This window comes from Hydra vulgaris, chromosome 02 (assembly GCF_038396675.1).
Source record: "Hydra vulgaris chromosome 02, alternate assembly HydraT2T_AEP".
Taxonomy (NCBI): domain Eukaryota; kingdom Metazoa; phylum Cnidaria; class Hydrozoa; order Anthoathecata; family Hydridae; genus Hydra; species Hydra vulgaris.
Window position 1 is genome coordinate 70,787,015 of NC_088921.1, and position 22,852 is coordinate 70,809,866.

The 22,852-nt window shown below is 25.9% G+C and overlaps 1 protein-coding gene across 2 annotated transcripts in view; it reads right to left on the bottom strand.

Moving 5' to 3' along the window:
- The window catches only part of LOC100206716 (kinesin-associated protein 3), a 40,992-nt gene extending 23,007 nt beyond the window's left edge, over window positions 1-17,985 (bottom strand). Inside the window, exons 1-6 of one of the 2 annotated variants that reach the window (XM_065791846.1) lie at window positions 17,736-17,985; window positions 16,550-16,589; window positions 10,362-10,493; window positions 10,089-10,282; window positions 9,744-9,926; window positions 7,151-7,938 (exon numbers count right to left, since the gene is read on the bottom strand). In XM_065791846.1, the coding sequence (XP_065647918.1) occupies window positions 7,151-7,938; window positions 9,744-9,926; window positions 10,089-10,282; window positions 10,362-10,493; window positions 16,550-16,581 (1,329 nt within the window). In that variant the 5' untranslated portion in view covers window positions 16,582-16,589; window positions 17,736-17,985. The remainder of the gene's footprint in view (window positions 1-7,150; window positions 7,939-9,743; window positions 9,927-10,088; window positions 10,283-10,361; window positions 10,494-16,549; window positions 16,590-17,735) is intronic. The other variant, XM_065791847.1, reaches the window with a different exon arrangement.
- Between the last annotated feature and the right edge of the window lie 4,867 nt (window positions 17,986-22,852).

Sequence of the window (22,852 nt, forward strand, 5' to 3'; positions counted from 1 at the left end):
TGCATTTTCATAAGCTGCGAATTTTTTTCATTATAAGTCAAGGATATTCAAAGTGGTGGGGATCAAACTTAAAGCTTCTTGCTTACAAAGAAAGCACTATACCACACACAACTACAGCAATTGGTCTTTAAGCACTTGAGGCACTCTGTTCAAGTGCTTAAAGATATTTCTAAGATGTCTTGAATGCGTCTTTCTGACAGATAATAGCAACCATTATAAGACATTTTATTTGTTGTAAAGATGTTAGTAGTTTTATAGATACAATATGGTGGCAAGGTTAGTTAGTTCAACTGTTTTGCAAAATATAAAGTTTTTTTCTTTTACCAGTAAACCACTAATTAGGACATTATCAGCTCTCATTCACTTTAACCATACAGCTTTGTTGACTTGATAATTGTATTAACTTTCACCTATTAGCCAACTTTTCTAGACAAAAAGTGTCAAAGATTTTATCTTTATTCATTTTCCAAGTTAAAAGTGAATTTGGTGGAATATCAAGAAATTTCATAACCAGTTTGTTTGTTCTTTTTCTCCACTTTGTATTGTTTTCTTTATGCAGTCTGATACCATGATTTTTTTAAACATAGGAAATTAAATGCCCCATATATATATATATATATATATATATATATATATATATATATATATATATATATATATATATATATATATATATATATATATATACATATATATATATATATATATATATATATATATATATATATACATATGTATATATATATACATATATATATACATATATATATATATACATATATATATATATACATATATATATATATATACACGCATATATATATATATATACATAAGTATATATATATATATATATATATATATATATATATATATATATATATATATATATATATATATATATATATATATATATATATATATATATATATATAAATATATTAGGGCCTTGCGAATCAGAATTTTTAGAATGTATATATTTACATATATATGTGTATATATATGTATATATATATAACTATGAATGCAAGTTTAGATAATAACTCTGATGCTACACTGAAATAGCCTGCTGCTTGGATCTTCAGTACATACATTGACGATCTTTTAGCCTAATGCCTTGAAGGAGTGCCACTAACTGAGGATTTAGCATGGGTTATACCTTTATTTATTCTTTGTTTTTCTCTCCTTTTTCTATAAACACTGTATGCTATAAATGTAGGAAAAACTGGTAACAATTTTTTATCTATCAGGGTGGCCACACTTTTTTTGTATGAAAAAATTAGGATAATTAAGTATAATTTAGGAGATTTTTAAAGGTTTTTAAGGAGATTTATCGGGAAATTTGAAAAAAAAGGATAAAAATCTTAGGAGATTTTAGGAGGATTTCAAAAATAAAGTGGCACTAAAAATTTTTTATCTTATTTAAAAACTGTAAGAATGCCTAGCTAAGATAATTAAGATAAAATTAGGGGCACTAACACTGTTATTTAAAATAATCTAACATCTCTACACGTACAAAAATATTAACTTGAAACAAACTGATTTCATACTTGCATTATAAACTTATCAAACTTAACATTGTACTAAATAGATTACTTAATGACTAAGTAACAAAAAATAAATAATCAAAAATCATTAAAATACACAGCCAATTTCAAAAACTAAACTTTATATTTTATGTTATACTTTATATTTATATTATATTTTATATATATAAAGAAATAATCAAATCAGGAAAACAAAACAATTGAAAAAGTTAAACATCCAAATCTAAATCTCAGCCTTCTTGTCAATAAGTACTTTTATTGCTGCTGTAATTTTTTCAAGTAATTCCTGCTTTTCAGAGGCAACTCTCTTTAGCGCATTAGATTTTAAAATTGTTGACTTAATTTCTATCAATGACTTCTGCTTTTCCGCTTGCAATGCATACTTATCTGCATCATTTCTGAACTGAAGTATGGTACCTTCAAGGGTGTGAATTTGTTCATTATAACTAGCAATCTTTTTATTAAAACTTTTCAGTTTAGTATTATGGTCAGTTTTTAGGGCCTTCAGGGACTTCTCTTTTTGACTGCTAAAGTATAGTTTTTGTGCATCCTTAACATGTCCTATAAGTTTAGTTGTCATAGCTAATTGGGACGATTTTATACTTTCACTGCACATGTGGTCATGTACAATTCTCTGCGCAACAAGAGTATCAGTTAGCATATTATTATCTAGTAGTTGGTCATTTATACTGAATCCATGCTCTACTTGTGCTTGGCCATAAGACAATATTAGTAACAATTGGTTAATTTTCATTAAGTCCTTGAATCTTGAAGCATCTGTATATTGAACCAAAAAAGAATCCAATCTATCACTTTCTTTTTTGAACCCAAGAAATTTCTCCTTGTTCACTTTCACAACAGTAGCTAAAAATTGTGAATACTGCAATTTGGCTTGATCAGAAGCTGAAGGTGATACCTTTTTATAAGCAACTAATTTCAGCAACAACTTGTCAAAATAAAGTTCACACATCTCATGAGATTCCACCATGTACAAAGGTGATAAACATAATAAGTATCTGGCAAAACATGAGTTTAATGCACTTTTTCCAACCATATGTTTGCAAATTGTAACTAAAAACTGTTGAACTTCTGTTTTAAAATTATAGATTTGTGCATCAGTAACTTTTTTTTTAAATTTTAGTTGCTGCAACTCATATTTTATTCCAAACCCAAGATCAATATTTGCGACCAATACTTGATTTTTGACATCACTGATATCAACTTTTAACAATTTATAAGCTGTAGATGCTTTAGACAAAACTTCTTTTTTGATAAATTTTGATAAAAATAGCCTCAGTAAATTCTCAAGTTTTTCACAAGAAAAGGTGTCATAGGATTGTCGGTTTGGAAAACTAACAAGAAAGAATTTAACAATTTTGCAGTTTCCTTAAAAAATTGTAACTTTATTGGGACTAACACATCTTTATAGCATGAAGAAAGGTATTCATAACAAGTGTTTTGCCCAGGCTTACATTGACCAGGCTGCTTGCTTTTCGGTAAATTTTTCCAAGATTATTGACTTTCGGTAAAGTCAATAATCACAATAATCTTGGGCCATATTTCCATTGCTCTCTTTGCTACCTTCTCATTTTCAATCCAACGATGGCTACAGAACTGTAGTTCAAGCATAGTCTGAAGACTAAGCTTGAGTAAGATTTTCGAAATCAGCACAACGGGAAGGGTTCTCATGGAATATATTATACAATGAAGACAGTAATTTGTTCAATTTCCATCCTGAAGCATTTGCACCATTCTTGAATGAACAGTGCATTGTGTGAAGGCCCCATGATCCAATTGATACTAACTGACTGAGTTCACATTCACTTCTCTTAACATTTAAATTAGAGAGGAAAGACATGTTAACATTTGGACCATCCATGGAAACTTGGAGCATTTTATCTTCTTCTAAACCACTCATACATTTACGGAAATTTATCATAATATCAACAGAAGCAGCTTTTCCCAAGAACTCAGAGTTAAAATACCTTGTTTTTACCATCTCTAATGAGGAGTCCCAATATCTAACATGCAAATCCATCTGACTCTTCTTGAAAACTTGGTTGTAAGATTCATCAAATTGGCAAACAAACTGATCAAGCTCTGATAATGCCTTACACAAAATTTTCTTAAAATATGGTGCAATTCCAAAGCACACCAGATAAGTGCACTTTGTTTTCCCACAAGAAAATTGTTTAGCTATTTGACTATCACTAAACATTGCAGTAAATAATTCAGATTTGTTTGCACTTGATCGAAAAGAATGTTTTGAAAGCACATTATCAACTGACCACATTATCTCTGCTTTCTTTGCTAATTGTGACTCTGCAACAAATACAATAGAAGTTTGCTGTGGACATAGTGCCACTTTTGGGCTAGCTGGGGGTTCTATAACAGTTTTTAATGCATATTTATCACAGACAGGCATACGTTGTTTATGTTTGTTACCATTAGCATGTTTTTCCAATGCCTTTGTACCCAGACCTGCAACAGATATAACTTTCAAACATTTTACATTTTACAGAATACAAATTGTTGGGACATTTTTGTACCCATTGTTTATAATTATTGTCATTTAACCAATGATCTTGGAATTTAGTTTTATATTTGAATAATAATAATTTATAAAAAATATAATTTTCTGTTCTAAAAATACAAAAATATAAAGGTTAACTTAATAAAATAAAAATATGAATAAAAATAACTTTAATTCCCAGAACTGCCACTGACAGAAATAAGAAAAAAGTAGAGCTAGAAACTAGAATAAAAAAAGAATCCTTTGAAAATATAAAAACTTATGTACCCTGTATTAAACACTTGCATTTTTGGCACATTATGGCAGTGTAAAGTTAGAAAAAATAACAGAACACAATATTTTATAATAAACAGATAAAAAAATTTAATAACATTTTTTCATAGTATATTAAATTTATTCATACATAGATAAATAAATAAAATGAATGTGTGAAAAAACTAAATTCTGTGAATAGCAAAAGCATGTTATAGAAATTTTTCAAACAAATGCTGTTAAATATTACCCATGTTACCATGTTAAATTTATACCATTAAACAAATATAACTTAAGTGTACACAGTGTACACCTTTGGTGCAACTGGTGGCTCAATGACCGCTTGTATTTCTTTTATCAATCACAGGTATACATCGTTTATATTTTCATTCATTAACATGTATTTTCAATGTTTTTGTATCTAGATCTGCAACAGACATAAACTTCAAGCATATATAACATTCAAAAATACATATTTTTTTCATTAACATGTATTTTCAATGTGTTTGTATCCAGATCTGCAACAGTTAAAACCTTTAAACATACAGCAATCATCTAGGTCATATTTAAAAAATTCAGAATATAATTTGCAAAAAATATTGTTAAACAATGCAGAATAATTTATTTTATAAATTTAGAATTCATCTGGTGGCTTTCTCAATTTTATGATTTACAATTTTATGTATTACAAAATTATATTTTAGAAAAAAACTTTCGGCAAAAAGGATAGTTAAAAGAAAGATATCCGGAAATAAAAATCAACAAACATACCTATAAAACAACATAATACTTAATTAAATAATTTTTTTTTATAATTAAAGTCTTTTAAACACTCTTAAAATTTAGCTTTATATTTGACTGACATTTTCTATTCTAAAAGGAAAAATTATTTTAGGTCAACTTAATTAAAATAAAATTTTAATAAAAATAATTTTGATGTTCAGAACTTAGACAGAAATAAGAATATAAAACTTAAATTTTAATAGAATAAAATTTTTATAAAATTTTATTCTATTAAAATTAAATTATAACAACAATATTGAATATACATTTGAGTAACTTAATTTCTCTCAGTATACAATAGTACTAACTCCAAGTCTGAACCATTTCATTAACTTTATTATTGATTGGTTGATAATAGTTTATGCATTATACTCAGGAAAAATAAATTAGGAGAATTTAGGAGTATTTGAGAAAATCATCTATACATTAGGAGAAATTAGGTCTTTTTAGGATGTTTTTCAAATATTAGGACATTTTAGGATTTTTTAGGAAGCGTGGCCACCCTGTCTATATACACTGTAGAAGATATAGAATACATATATATATATATATATATATATATATATATATATATATATATATATATATATACATATATATATATATATATATAAATATGTATATATGCATATATGTATATATATATGTATATATAATATATATATGTATACATATATGTTAATATATTATATATATATATGTAAATATACATATATGTATATATATATATGTAAATATACATATATGTATATATATATATATGTATATATAATATATATATGTATACAAATATATTATTATATATATACATATATATATATATATATATATATATATATATATATATGTAAATATACATATATGTATATATATATATGTATATATAATATATATATATGTATACAAATATATTATTATATCATATATATATATATATATATATACATATATATATATATATATATATATATTATATATATATATATGTATATATATATATAGGTATATATATACATAAATATGTATATATGTATGTATATATATATATATATATATATATATATATATATATATATGTATACATATATATATATACATATATATATATATATATATTAATATATATATATATACATATATATATATATATATATATATATATATATATATATATATATATATATATATATATATATATATATATATATATTAATATACAGTGCTCGAAGTGAGGTGGGATGTGGTGGGATGTGGTGGGATGTGGTGGGATGCCATCCTGCCACATTTTTGCAAATCTCTATATAGAACAATGATAAGGCGGGATGGTATTTTTAATTTACCGAATACTATCCCGTTACTTTTTTTCTCCACTTCAAGCACTATTAATATATATATATATAAAAAAATATATATATATATTTATATATATATATATATATATATATATATATATATATATGTATATATATATATATATATACATATATATCTGTATAAATATCTGTATAAATATATATATATATATATATATATATATATATATATATATATATATATATATATATATATATATATATGTATATATATATATTAGGGCCTTGTGAATCAGCATTTTTAATTTCGAATCAAAGCAGATCTTGATTTACGAACCGAATCAGCAATATGAGGATATAAAAAAACTTAAACATTTTTTTTCAAAAAAAAAATTCTTAAAAATTTTTTTTTGCGAAGAATACATTTTTAGCAGTTGTTTGGAAGCAGTGTTACAATTACTTTTGATTACAATTACTTTACTTTGGCAAAGATAAATAATAATATTTTTATAGCACCAAATAGTTTTGTTTTGAATTGAATATTGAATCAAAGCAGCACTTAAATCGCGAATCGAATTGAATCAAATCGATTCACACACACAAACATATATATATTAAATCAAATTAATGCAATATATATTACATATATACATAAAACTTAATTTCATACATAAAACTATGTTGCTTGTTTAAAGAAAAAAAATTGGAAAATACAAACATACAATCGGGATGCAGTCAGTGTAACTGAAGTATGATTTGTAACGATCATCAATGCTTATATGATACATCAAACAAATAACTACCAATGTGTGTTTTGTATTCTTTAAAAGATCAACTAACTTAGGTACCAATCCACTCTTAACAGCTTTTTCACGAAGCTCTGTATCAAAACTTAAATTGAGAAGTAGTCGTAGTAAAAGATTTAAAAGATCATCGTTTTTGTTTGGAATAAGTGAGGCAATTTTATCTGTAATATCTGTTTTTGACATTTCATTAATGTTCTCCTTATAGATACTTAATTTTTTTAAAAAAGATACAACAAGTACAAGCAGTTCATCATTATTTCTTGATAACAACTTCACAAGAATTCCTATAAAATTTTTATTTCTAATTTTATTTTCAACTTTAACATCTTCAGCTATATTTAGCAAAAAATAAACACTAACTCGTAGCAGATGCTCCTGTTTTGTTACAAGACTTTGGAACTTTTTATAACTTTTTTCATATTCCTTTTTTAAATCAGCATTATTCAGAACAGCATTACCAGCAGGAGAGTTACCTGCAGCAATACTTTGTTTTTTTGAAAGTTCATCAAGCCATAAATCATGTTTTCTTATCTCTTGCTCCACTATTTGTAAACATAGTGCACCAATTTTATGGTGCAGAATTATGTTATGGAAATCAGTAAAACTTGAAAAGCAAAAAAACGTATAAATAATATTTGTTGTCAACTCTGTGCTATTCTTCCATTCTTCACGCAAAACTCGGGCCAATGCACTTAAAAGCATTTCTAAAAAAATTTAATAAAATAAAAGTAAAAAATAGAAATTCTAAATAACAAATCAATTAATTATTACAAATCAATTCAATAATAAAATATACAGAAATAGGCAAAATAACCAAATGAAGTGACAAGGCGATTGCATGTATTCGCTTTTACCACAATTAAAACTATCATTTTTTCGGTAAACAAAAAATATGTTTGCAATAGCATAATCTTATGTATCCTTGTACCCAAATGTAAGCTTGTACCAAAATTTTAAAATATTCTTAAAAACAAAGTTAATATTTTAGTAATTATTTCTTATTAACTAAAAACATTTACTAAAACAGTTATTTTGAACTAAAAAACAACAGCAAAATTTTAATAAAATTAATAAAATTAAATATACACTAATTACCAAAACAACATACATAAAATTGAAACTATAGAAAAAAAAGTCAATGAAATAAATTGTCATAAAAATCAAGTTCAGTAAATTCTTCAAATAACATTAACTTGGTTTTCTCCTTTTAGTGCAACTGCCATTTTTAATTGTAATTTTTTTTTCATATTTTTTACAATAACAATTTTCCTGAGAATCAACATCTTTATATCATTGCAAGAAATCATTGTAAACTTCTTCTTTGGTGATCAAGATAAAATTACTCTCAGCCTTACAAATGTGTATTGTACAACTCTCATCAATACTTATTAAATTATTTAAAAAGTTCTTAGCTAAAAAAAGTTCTTCTTGTTTTCTCGCCTCCTAGAAAATGACGTCTGTGGCTTCAATTTTGAAAAAATGATCTGACCCCACTTCCTATAACATTAGTTTTTTAAGTCTTTAATTAATAATTAAAGACCTAAAAAAATTATTTAGCAGTCAATCAAGACTGCTTTTGACTGACCGCTCTGGACAAAAATTTGTCATTTAAAATACTGCTTTTGACTTACTGTTCTTGATTGACTGCTCTTGAATGACTGCTCTTGACATATTTAAGGGTTTCAAAAAAATCCGGTATTTTGGTCATCTTAATAAGCTCTCTTCATATAGTGTATTTGGAAAGATGATTAAAAAACTATTCATTCCTTTTTAACTTAAGTATTTATGTATACTAGTATTATTGTCTGTAACGGACAATCTTACCTTGGCATGTGGTTACCGCAATGTTCTTTGCTAAAGACACAACCATACACTCCAGTTTTGATAATAAATCATTTTTTGATCACTTTTTGTTGTTGCTGTTGTTGTTGTTATTAAGGTGGTTCCAGAAGCCCTTACGGTCTTATAAAAGAGCACCACAAAAGAACATTTAGCCAGAAAGGTCATGCCTCCTTCCTTACCAATGTTGCTTATTGGGGTAGAGGCAGCATTAAAGCTCGAACTTTTTTTCTATATTGAGTTTTTTCTATACTATTTTCTAAAAGATTTTGTATATAATATAGAAAAACCTAAAAATAGAAAAATGGTTTAATAAATAAAATGCAAGAAACTTTTACCACAATGTAACTGACAATACTTGTTTTCAATTTTTCCTCCTTTTTTTGATAAAAGATTTAAAAAGTGCTTTTGAAATGTTGATCATGCTTAATGTAGTTAACAAACCTTATCAGTGTGCTGCTTTTAAAAATTTGTCATTTACAATAATGCTTAATGTCAGTCAAAAGCATGCTAACATTAAACAGTAATTCATATATTTTAACTTAAAAAACTTTAAAATCATTTGCTTTTTGATATTATGAGAGAAAATCAGCTTTATTATCACAATAAGGCAGTGACCATTTGGTAAGTGATTCATTCTTATCAGATTAAACAAAGAAAATAATGGTACCGTTTTCAGCCAATTCAGTCAAGTTATCAGGATTCCTTGCAACTTGTAAAATTAAACCAGTCCCTTTGATTTTTGAAACTGTATCTTCATAAAGGTATTCAACATATTCTTCAATGTTATTTAAATTTGCTGAATCATCAAACTCGTTACTGTCAAAAGGATCAACTTCTTTTTTCTTTTTGGCTAAAAAAAACATCTTTTTATGCAATTATCATTAAAACCATTTTTATTCATAAAACCATTCAAAATTTGTTTTATAACACCTTTATTTAATTATTTATTAAAATCATTTCTGATGTATAAAATCATGACGTAAGTAAAGTAAATTTTAAAAATAAAGCATACATGTTTTTTTGTCACTTACTCCAGCACTGCCACCTGGGATAACTTTACCTGCACCACTTTTACGCTGCTGTAAGTAATAAAGTAGTTGTTCAACTTCTGGCAAACGAGACGGATGAATCAATTTACATTTGCTCACAATTTCTTTTGCTAATATTTGAATATTGGTGTTACCATCTAAAGACTTAAGACGGATTCTAAAATAAAATTCAAACTTGAATGGTCTATTGAGTAAACTTTAAAAAAGTATGAATGAAATGCTTAATTTAACCTTACACTTTTTGACATTCTTTTCTCTCGCCCATCATTGGATCACCCAACTCACCAAGAATGACAGCCTCAAGTTCATAATTGACAATAATAGCATTTTCAGTAGGATGAACATCAATTGTACCACCCTTTACTTTTCTTTAAAAAATAGAGTTATTCAAATTAATGAAAGCAAAATTATACATAAGAAATTTAAATCGCACATTTATTTTTGCAAAGTGCATATACTATATAGAGTTTGGATTGTAAGGTGACATAATTTATGTTCTAAACATTTTTTGTAAAAAAAATTTAGTGCATAAATTATAAAATATTTATAGTTTTTATACTTTAACATGAAAAAAACTATACTAAAAAAAAAAAATACGACAAAGTACTAACAAAACTATACTAACAAGTACTATACTAACAAAAAAAATATAAAGACAAAGTAAAAAGGTAATGAGTAGGCTTTGTAACATTAAAAATATTTTTTTTCTGGCCAATTATGGACCAAAGGTGTAATAATACTGTAAATTTCCATTTTAGTATTAACTTTAAAATTTTGATCTAATGCTTGGTTTCCAATAGTTGTAGAAATGTCATACAACAGTTGTACAACAATGTTTGAATCATCAAGTCATTATATGCGTTCTCTTAGTACTTGGATTATTCATAAAACTGTGAACCAGTTTTCTAAGTAGTTTTATATCTTGAAAAACCTCCTTTCCTCCATTACCAGATTTGCATTTGATTGATTTTGTTTAGGAAAAACGTTAGGCAACATGACTAACAATGTAGAAATGTATTTGCAACTTTTTTGCTACTGAATTCTAGCTAAATTCAGATTTTAAATAAAATTTGTGCAAAACATTTATTTTAACGTCTTCTTCTTTTGTCATTTTCAGAACTTATTTTAAGTTAAATGGGAAAACTAAAATCTTTCAAAATCATTATGTGCTGTTTGCCAACAAAATATAAACAATGAAAAATGTATTAATACAACTACTGAAATAAAATTGCGTACTTACTATTTCACATTTATTTTGTGTACACGCTTTAATAGTTTACAAATCTCATACATAAATTGAAAAAGAAAGACAAACAGATACTAGAAGTTTTTTTAAAACCGTTTTAAACTTTTTTTTTGTTAGATGATTTTTCTTACTAGATGTCATATTTACCATATAGAATTCCAAAAAAATATATATACTTTGCCTTTGAAATTATTTTTTGTTTAACTTTTAAATGTTGTTTAACTTTTTAATGATCACAACTGCGCTTGTTGCATCGCCAAATATGTTTATTATTCGCAAACAAATATAAAAACTTTTTGATTATTTTTTAACATTTTTTAAAAAAGGTTTTCCATTGTTTTTCTAATTAAGTTTTAGACATTTTACTCTAAACTTCAACAGTAGTAATCAACAATAGTTGATTACTACTGTTGAAATTTTAAAAAAATTTTAATTACTGTTTAATACCAGGTTAAGATATTTGTAAAGAAATTTTTTTAGATATTATTAGGATCTATTAAATATTCAAGGGTCACTTGGTAGTCCAAAAAGTATTTTTTTTATTCCAGTGCTATTTTATTATATAGAACAAATCAAGGAGTTTGATAGGACAAATTACTGCTTAAAAATAAAGGTTTGTTCAAGCTGCCACAGAGGATTGTAACCACAACTCGGTACTTTTATGAATATGGAGCATTCTATTTTGTAGAATACATTTGAAGTTATTTGTGTATATATGCATACATATATATATGTGTGTATATACATATATGTATATATATATATATATTTATATATATATATACATATATATATATATATATATTTATATATATATATATATATATATATATATATGTATATATATATATATATACATATATATATATATATATATATATATATATATATATATATATATATATATATATATATATATATATATATATATATATATATATATATATATATATATGTATATATATATATATATATATATGCAGCGCTGTGCAATAGTTTGCTGCTGGTGATATTTTAAACTCTATTTTATTTTTTAAAAAAAAGTAATGATTTTTAAGGATTATTAAATATTAGTATGAGATGCATTGAAATAACTAATTCTCTGGCATTGTTTTTTCAGCATATGATAATAAATTGTTATCTAAAATGTCTTTTTTAATGGAAGCGTTTATATCTTGACCAATTGACTAACTCTTTGTGCAGAAAAAATTCTCTATACCATCATATTTTTTATTACCATATTTTACAGTTGGAATTTGGTACTGAATTTCTTGTACCAATATGTTGTTGCACATGATGTCTACCATTGCTTCCAAAAAGAAGAAATTTAAATTTATATGAGATTCTATTTCCCTTTGATTGTTTATCTTCAGCAAATTGTAATCAGGTCTTCTTAATCTAATTACTAACCAATATTTTTTAAAAGCTATTTAAAAAAAAACCTATATTGTTTTAAAAAAATATAGCCCCTAATATATAGCCCATGAGTCACAGTACTATAATTAACATCAGCTAGATTTTCTGTGACTTGCGTGCAAGAAGGGCAGTAGTTTTTTTTTGACTGATCTATCCACACTTGATTTTTGTTTAATGATGCAATCTAGTTTTTCAGATATTTTTCTTAGTCTTTCACTATGCAGGCAATTTTTAAAATCCACAACTGTATTTTTCATCTTGTGTATAAAGTATGTATAAAAAGATTTTGCAATAAGATATAAAAGATAAAAAATGTCAGGTTTACACTGCACAATAAAAATAGTTTATTTTCTTTTGAGATCAAATTAATTTCAAACAGAATTCTAAAAAGTGTAACAGTCATAGTTATTATTGACATTTATTGTATCATATCTTTTTACAACAATTAAAAAAAAATGGTACAATAAATGTTTTAATACTGATTATTAAAGTTGTCCTTTGTGGACAACTTTTTTCCATTTCCAATAATCTTTGAAATACTGCATGGTTCTATCCTTTGTCCCATGTTTCTTTTTATCTATATTTAATGATTTTCCTTGAAATTTTTAAGTGAATCTATTTGCTGGTGACACAACTATATATTTGAGCCTGCAAAAATTATAAGTATGGCCGCAGGCATATTTATTATTGTTAACCTCAAAAAACAAACTTTTATCTATACAGACCAAATTATGCATAACTTTGATTTGAAGTTCATATTTCGTAGTTTAAAGTTAAGAGAAAATAAGCTAAAAAATAAATATCCTTCTTGATTGCAATGTTCTCAGAAGTTATGGGGAGATGAATTTGATTTTAAAAACTTTTTTTGTTGCATATTTTTGGGAACATTTTTCATGCACTATATTAATGATGGTTGTTTTTTATTAAATTTCTAATATAATTTGGGAACATTTTTTATGTTGCACTATATTGTTGGTTGTTTTTTATTAAATTTCTAATATAATTTGGGAACATTTTTTATCGTGCACTATATTATTGGTTGTTTTTTATTAAATTTCTAATATAATTTAGGAACATTTTTTATTGTGCACTATATTGTTGGTTGTTTTTTATTAAATTTCTAATATAATTTGGGAACATTTTTTATTGTGCACTATATTGTTGGTTGTTTTTTATTAAATTTCTAATATAATTTGGTGCTAAGAGAGTTAAAAAGTTTTTGTTTATGAAAGTTTGATTGAACTAAGGAAAAAACACAGGAAAAAAAAGGAAAAAGGAGGATTGAATAAGATTATGTGATATTCCTTTTCTTTGAGTTTAACTCTAAATGTGAACATTTATTAACTTTTAGACAAAAGACAAATAAATTTAAAACAAATTTTGTTTATATCTTAAACTTGGTTTCTGATCGTCGAAAAAACAATGTACAACAGTTGTGCAATATGTTGTACAACATTTGTTGCAGAAATTGATTTGCTTCTATTAAGGCACTAAGGGAACGCACAAAAACATGAGAATTTTCTCATTGTTTTATTGTAAAAGTTTGGTGCAAAATACGTTTTTCAAACTTTTAAATCACAAAAAGATTTCTGAATTATTGAAGACGATGAAACTTATATGAAGTATGATCATCAGCAAACTCCTGGTACTGTCTATTATAATTCCAAATATAGAGGAAAGCAAATAAGAAACTTTAATACACAAAAAATGATATGTTTCCTAAAAAAGCTATTTTTTTAAAAATTAATGCAAAATACTGGGTAATTATTAGACAAGAAATAAATAAATAAAAAACTATGCAGAAACATTGAAGATTTAAAAATGTCATTTAAAAAACATCAAATAGTTTTGATTGTTGTTCTTTGTGCAAGCCTATGTGTACCACCAAAACAAAAGTTCAAAATTTTATTAGATACCGACAGGAATAAATTAATTTCTTTGAAATGTTTTATCATTTTATAATAATGTATTGAAATAATACATCTAAATAATTATCTGCTTATATTAATGTATTAAATAATACTTAGTTCCCAATAAAAATCAATGAGTACCTTTTTTAGTTGTTTTCTCTACTTCCACACTTATTTTGTGTATACACTTTATTATATCATATAAAGTTTACTTGAACTCAGTAACCTAAAAATGTGACGATGGTATAAAAAAAGTCAGAGTTTTGGAAAGTGAATAAATTTTTTTTTTTAATAACTTGATTTAAAGAAAATGAATAAACATACTCATTACTCATTTTAATAATCACATGTATAAACAGAGTAGTGCTGTAACTGTTTGGGGCCCTGTTGTAACTTTTTAATGCCCTTAAACTTTTTTTTCTTACACTTTATTTAGTTTTTATTTTATAAATTTAAGTTTTTTTTTTATAAATTTAATTAGTTTTTATAAAGTTTTATTTAAAAAAATCATACAAAGATATTATGAATCAATTTTCCTAACTCTTTTGCTAACTTTTTGCATCAATTATACCATAGTAATCAGTTGTTCTGGCGGTTGCATTTTCTATCCACAATATTGCTTATCCTGAATGATTTTCCTGTGACAAGTAAATTCTAGTTATTGATAATTTGAAAGGCTTATTCATATTTTCTTCTAAATATTTGTTTTTAAGTTGAGATAAATCACTTTATATTAAACACTACCTTAAATAAATTACATAATTTAATTAAGTTAGTGTTTAAAATGAACAAACTTTTGTCTGGTTTAAAACATTTATGTAATGATCCAGGAAGGCTTTTTTATTTTGCTACTTTCTGGATCTGTTTTGCTCTTTTTGTGCACTTTCATAACATTTAAGGTAATTAAATGTTGTATATAAATGTAAAATAAACAACAAGTGAGTTTTAAAATGTTACCAAAAAATAATTACAAAGTAACTAGTATTTAATGCTTCGTTTTAATTTTGGATTTTGTTGATGTTGTTGCTGACGAAAAATTAGGAAATATTCCTCGAACTCTCAATAAAATAGTTTCGAATCAAAAATTATTTTTAAAAATCTTAGTACTGAAATTTTCCTAAGATTTTGGGTTCTAGTGCTGGTTTCTTATAAACAAGTTTCATATTAATAGGCTTTTAATATTTGGGGCCCCATAAATATAGAGGGCCAGTGTGATTGCACTTATTGTACTTCCGATAGTACAGCTCTGTGTATAAACCCTCTTTTTTGATACATTCAGTAATGTCATGTATTTTTTTAAATGATTTTTATTTGCAAGCTTTTTGCTAAAAATTATTTAAAAATTATTTAATATCTAAAAAGTTGATATATTTTTGATTAGTAATATGAAAATAAAATGATATGGCTAAACTTAAAAATCCTATATGACAATAACCAGTTAGCAATAACAAACAGAGAATCAATGCTATTGATAATAATGGTGATAATTATGATGATTATGATGATGATGATGATGATGATGATGATGATGATGATGATGATGATGATGATGATGATGATGATGATGATGATGATGATGATGATGATGATGATGATGATGATGATGATGATGATGATGATGATGATGATGATGATGATGATAATGATGATGATCAAAGCTATTGTTATAGATTGTGTATTGTGGGGTTATTATATTATTGAAGTTTAGAGATTGTGATTTATGTATTTAATAAAAATTTGATAAATCTTTTTTAATAAATAAGTTTTAAATTTAATTAATATATATATATATATATATATATATATATATATATATATATATATATATATATATATAATATTATAAAAATACCTTTTTAAAAAACGAGCATCTTCTTCTTGCATAATGACAACTAAATGATAACAGCATTTATTTTATATTTTTAACACAAGGCAAAAGAATTATAACATTATTTGAAAAAGCATAAAAATAGAAAAACTATAAAAATACTGTTGCTAAAACAATAAAATTTTTTGTAAAAAGTAAAACAAAATTTTTATTAGCCCTCAATAAAAAAAATTGATAATAATAGTAGAGCTTCGCAAAGTTTTTGAGCTAAAAATTAAAGAAAAATATAAAACTAAGATTATTTAATTTTTTCTTTTCAATTATAAATGTTTGTCTTTTCTAATTCAAAAATTAGATGAAAAAACTTATGAAACTATTTTTACTCTTTTTTCAAACTATAAAGAAAAAAGAAAATTTGATACAGTGTGAATTACACCTAAAGGTAAAGAGACCATTGGTAGCATAATCAACTACCCAGAGCTAAAAAATAAATAGATATTGAAGCTCAACTAGTCTGCTAAACTTAGAAAACAGAATTTATAAAAAATAAAAATAAAAACTTAATCAGATTCTTCAGATTATTTGACAAATTATTAATTTTAATTTAATTAGTTTTACATTAAAATAAATTAAAAGTTTGAAAATTTTCTTTATAAAAATGTATTCTGCATTGAAAGTGTAGAGTTTGCTCTATAAACTTTCTCAAAGCTAAAGTAGCATAAAACTCAACATAATTTGTCATTACATGCCATTGTAGAAGTCTTTCATTATCATAAAACAACTTTGTGTGCAGATAATATTGTAACAACTTCCAGCTCAAGTATATTATTACTTTTTTGCTTTACACAGGTTGGACATTTTACTGTAAAGCTATTTCATTAATATTCACAATTATGTATTGTGCAATTATGTGCTCTCTTCTTATCTCTATTTCTTTTAGATCTACCTTTTTTATCTTTACTTTTAATGCTTTAGTACTAAACATCAACTTGGTTGTTATTTTCTCTTCTCTTTTTATATCATACCTATCACTCATGTGAATGATTGGCATGTGAATGATTGAAAGTGATCGCCTTCACCATTTTGTAGATTTACTACAAAATATACACAGAACACACATGCTCTGTAACTTTTCTTCAAATAATACAGATGCTACTCATCCTAATATAGATTTAATTTTAAAAACTTAAAAATATGCATATACTTTTACCTGTAATAAACCAAACTCGAGAATTCAAGATTCTTTTCCTTCTAAATTTCTAAGTTTTTAAATGCGTATATGAATCAATACGGTAGTATTATTAAGGATTTTATATTGGTTGTCAATAAGCCATTTTTATCAAAGAAGAAATTTAACTAATTAAATTCTGATAATGAACTTAAAAGTTTAAGATTTATTTAACCACAAAAAATCAAACGCCAAAATATTCTCTGATTTGTTGTTATGGTTTTAAATAAGTAAGCCTCGATGTACCAATTGTTTTAAATAATTCATTTTTCGCGGATAAAATAAACTCGAAAATAAAAAATAAAATAAAACAAATGACAATTATAAGTGCCCGGTGTTTAAAATATAAAAAAGCACATTTCTTTTTTTTTTTCTTTTTTTTTAGTTTTACTTATATTTTATTAATAAAAAATTCAAAGAAAGAGTTTGTATTTGCTGAACCAAAAGTAATTTAAAGGCAAATAAACGCAACGCAACATTAACGCAAATCTAAATAAGTGCAAACAATCGTTAGTGGACAGGACAATTTTACAAATTATATATATTAAACAAACTATAGTATTGGCTATATATATTAAAACAAACTATTGTATTGGCTGTCATAATTATTGCCATTACAATAGTTTGCTTGATACAGAACTTTTGAGGATTAGTTTTTTCAAAGTTACTTAAAATTTTTTGGTAACATTATTTTTAAGTTTTGAGCTGCTTTTATAGTTATTTTAGCGTTGATTTATTATTTGTAGAACATTCCTGCACTTTGCAGAATTCTTTTAATATAAGCATTCTTTCGAATGCTTAAATAGCTATCTTTTTTTATTTTTTTGGTTCCATATCATACATTTTTTAAGAAAATGACTTAAAGTCGTCGTAAATATCCATTTTTTTAAAAATTTGTATATGTATTAATGACGAGATTATTAGGTTGAGACAAATTTTTTTAAGGATTTCGAAGTATTACTGCATGAACTTAGATGAACTCTAATAAAAATTAAAATACTCTTGCTATGTAAAATTTATGTTGCAAGAACGTGTTCATCTACATGTATTACATAGAGAGACAGCAATAAACTTTTACCAGTTATGAAAGTTTTTTTTCAAAAGATTTTTTATCGTTTCTTTCATTTTTTTTTTTTTTTATTAGAGTACCTTACATAAGCTTTTAAACAACAGTGTTTGTATAATTTCGTGATTCTACACCACAAAATCAACGAAATTGATTGATGCTTGTCACAATTTTTCCCTTTTTAAGCAGCTTGCGTTTCGTATTTTACGTTTCATATTTTACAACGAAGCCGCGGTGCAGTGGTTAGAGATCCAAGGTTCGACGCCGGCTCTAGCCAAATAAGTTACATTGGTAAGGAGCGTAAAATTCTTAGTTAAATGCTTTTCTGCGGTGCTCTGTGAAAAACCATAAGTACTTCAAGGAACAAATTAATAACCACACACTAAAAAATTATTTGCCTAAAATTTACAAATTGGACGAAGTTGTGGCACGTTTGCTGGATTTGTGTTTTTTTGGGTCAAAATTAACGCTATTTTGTTGATGCAATTTAATTACACTTTTTGAGTAATGGCAAGCTGCAAGATCAGACTAGAAGATGGGTGGATTATCATGGATCATTTCAAAAAAAAATTTTCAGTTTACATCATACTGATCTTGTCGCCGAAACCATAAAATAATTGAAATATAAATATAATATAATTGAAATATAAATATAAAATAATTGAAATATAAATATAATATAATTGAAATATAAATATAAAATAATTGAAATATAACTATAATATAATACAAATAGTTAATATCAAAATAATATTCTTTAACTTATTTTTAAAAACTGGAAAAGAGATCGACTAATTAATATTGTGCTTAACAACTTTAATCCAAAGATAAGGTGCTCAAGAAGTTATACAAAATTGATAAAACTTTGTTTGAAAAAAGGGTTAGTTAAAATAGCTATTATTTCGCGAACTTATTCTTAGCTTTAAGGGTGCATATATCTTTAAAAACATTTAATAATAGGTTATTCATACAAAAAAACGTAAAGCATAAGGTACTATAAACGTTAAGTTCATAAACGTAGGCAAAAGTCGCTTTTTCAAACATTCTTTCACTCAAACATTGCAGTTTATATATCTGTTCGTACAAAAAGGCGGAATTTTGAAAAAACACAAACAGATGGCTTGCCATACCAATACAAGGCTTTTTTAGAAAATACTTTGGTTTTAATTGTTTTTAGCAAAATACCAAGTTTGGTTCCTTTCGGAATTGTATAAAATTGCTGGCTTGGAAGCGTCAAATAATTAAGTTTGCAGTAGGTTTTATCATCCATAATAATGCACTTTAATTTCCTTGAAATTTTTCTCATAACGATTTTTGACCACGTTTTCGACCTTTGCTAAATTGCTGCTGAAATTTTCCAGGGAACTTGTGCTTTTTGTATGTCTTGTAGCAATATCACTTTTTGACTTCATAAATTGTAGACCTGGAAACACCCGTTTTCAAAATTTTTCAGGCCACTTGTCTAAAATGAACTTTCTTACTTCTTCATGCAAATACATTTTCTTTTTACAAAAAGTTTTTTAAAACTATAATTTTATTATTTGAAAATTTTATTATTGGAGTTAAGTTTGCTTTAAAATAAAAGTCATGAAATTTAATGGAGTGGTTCTTGAAATATTTCAAAAATCCCATGGTTCATTATCATTTCTGACAGACTTTATCGTGTAACAGAAAATCCTTAGCATTTTAAAGCCAATTTTGGAATATAAAAGATAATAAAATAATAAAAAAATAATTAAAATAGACAGGGGCTCAAAGAAGTTGAGTTTATCTATACGTCATTGCAATCTTTTTAAAGAGCCCCTTTAACCAAACTTTAAAATATCCTAATACATTATATTTTACGTAATAAGTTTCAATAAAATATTGTAATAAAATGCAAAAAAAGGAACTTTAAAAATTTCCTTTTTTGTTGTCAAGTTGAATGAACTTAACGAGTTTACCACACCCTTGAATTCTTTTTGAAAGTTATTCCATACTATCCGAGGCAGTGCTCATCATATTTACTCTTAGATGATAATTTTCACTTTTATTTATTTCAAACTTGTTATTAAAGCTTGCAGGAGAGTATTGTAAACAATTATCGTTATTATCGTTATTATCGTTATTGTAACGTGATTGTAACATGTAACATAAAAGTTAGATATGCACTCATTCACACACATTACATCATTTACATACATTCATCATTTTCATATCTTTCATTTAGGTTTTAGCGTGTTTACGTCTATCTTTAGAGTAAATGATTCTGCAAGCATGTTTTTGTAAACTATAAAGTTTCTTAAGCTCTGATGTTTGAGTACTTGCCCATCAAATGTTTGCATAGCTAATGAGGCTATGAATTAGCCCAGAGAAGAATAACTTAAGACATTGTGTATTAATGTAAGAGCAAAATCGGTACATCAAACAAATGAAAATATATAAAAAACCATTTTTAATGAAGTAATTATAGATTCTATCATAAACTACACGTTCAAAGATTTTTGAAAATACAGAAGTTATTGACATTGGTCTGTAGTTCGAAATGTTAGAATGGTCATTACATTTGTATAAGGAGTTGCTTTTGCTAATTTATGTACATTGGGAAAAATCCCAGAATTTAATGAGAGTTTAAGTACATGAATCAGTGGTCTATTAAGACTGTGTTTGTTTGCAATAACTATATCACTAAATATCTCATAAAATCCTAGTGCATTTTATTTTTAAAGAGGAAAAAATCTCCTATTAAAAAGCAATTATACATCTTCATGCATAATAGCTTTTTTCGTTAATTTAATAAGATAAATTAAAGAAAGTTAAGAGTTTGATGTTAGACCTACAGTTGTATGCAGAAAAATTTAACGCCATATTTTTGTACTTTTAAATTTATTGCGCGTTTAGTCATTGTGGTACTAACTTAGTTATTAGGCACGAGGTGCGTATAGATGATGATCTACTTATAAATTGGTTTAAAACCTTATAGAGATAGTTTGTGGCAACTGCGATACTGGCTGTTTACTGTTAGAATTTTAAAGTACCATTTCAGTTCCTGAGGTTTCACGAAAATTTCAAAAAAATTTAACAACAGTATCATGGTCCCAATATTAAATTATGAGATAATGTTATTTCAATTATTTTTTGTTACTTTGAATGGGAGGTTATGTTTTTTTGCCTAGTGTGACGTATATTTCATTTTTCATGTATTTAGAGGCAAAATAAGTGTGGAAGTAGAGAAAACAACTCAAGGTACTCATTGACTTCTATTGTGAACTAAGTATTAATTTAATACATTAATTTCTATCTGTTGACCAGCCTTGCACCCCTTCTATCTGTTGACCAGCATTGACCAGATTCTATCAGCCTTGACCAGATTCTATCTGTTGACCAGCCTTGCACCCCTTCTTCATCTATTAGGCTGGCGCAGATGTATTTTTAATACACTGTTTCCAGTTTAGGATGTTGAATGCTGGATCTTCTTGACTCAATGCATGGGTTTGCTTGTGTCACTGTTTTTATGACTAGGCATCTCATTCTATTATCTCCTTATGAGGGTACAGCTCTAAAACTCAGTTTTATGGTTCTGAGGCCGGCTGGTAGTCAGGTTTCCCGAACTCTGTGGTAGCTCTCAGAGAGGCTGATTCCATCAACAGCTGAAAAATATCAAAGTATTAACAGTGCCATGTTGCGTATGGATAATGTCCCTGTTTGTACTTTTGGTGTGCATTGCGGAGGCCACATTTGGAGCCCTTTGTTACGGCTTAGGGTTTATTAGTAGTAATGAGGCAATTGCTTGGGCTATTAAACGGTGTTCTGAGTACTATCTATGCTTTGAGTCAAGTTCTTCAATCTAATTTAAAAATGAATAAAGTACCACAAACTATAAAACACAAAAAACCATCATCATCACCAAGTTCTCTAAACCTATCATTCACTAATATTCGTGGTCTTCGAAGTAACTTTTCTTCTGTTGAGTCTTATCTCTTGCAAAGTTCACCAGAACTACTTGCTCTTTGTGAGACTAATTTGAGTTCAGCTGTCTCATCTTGTGATCTTA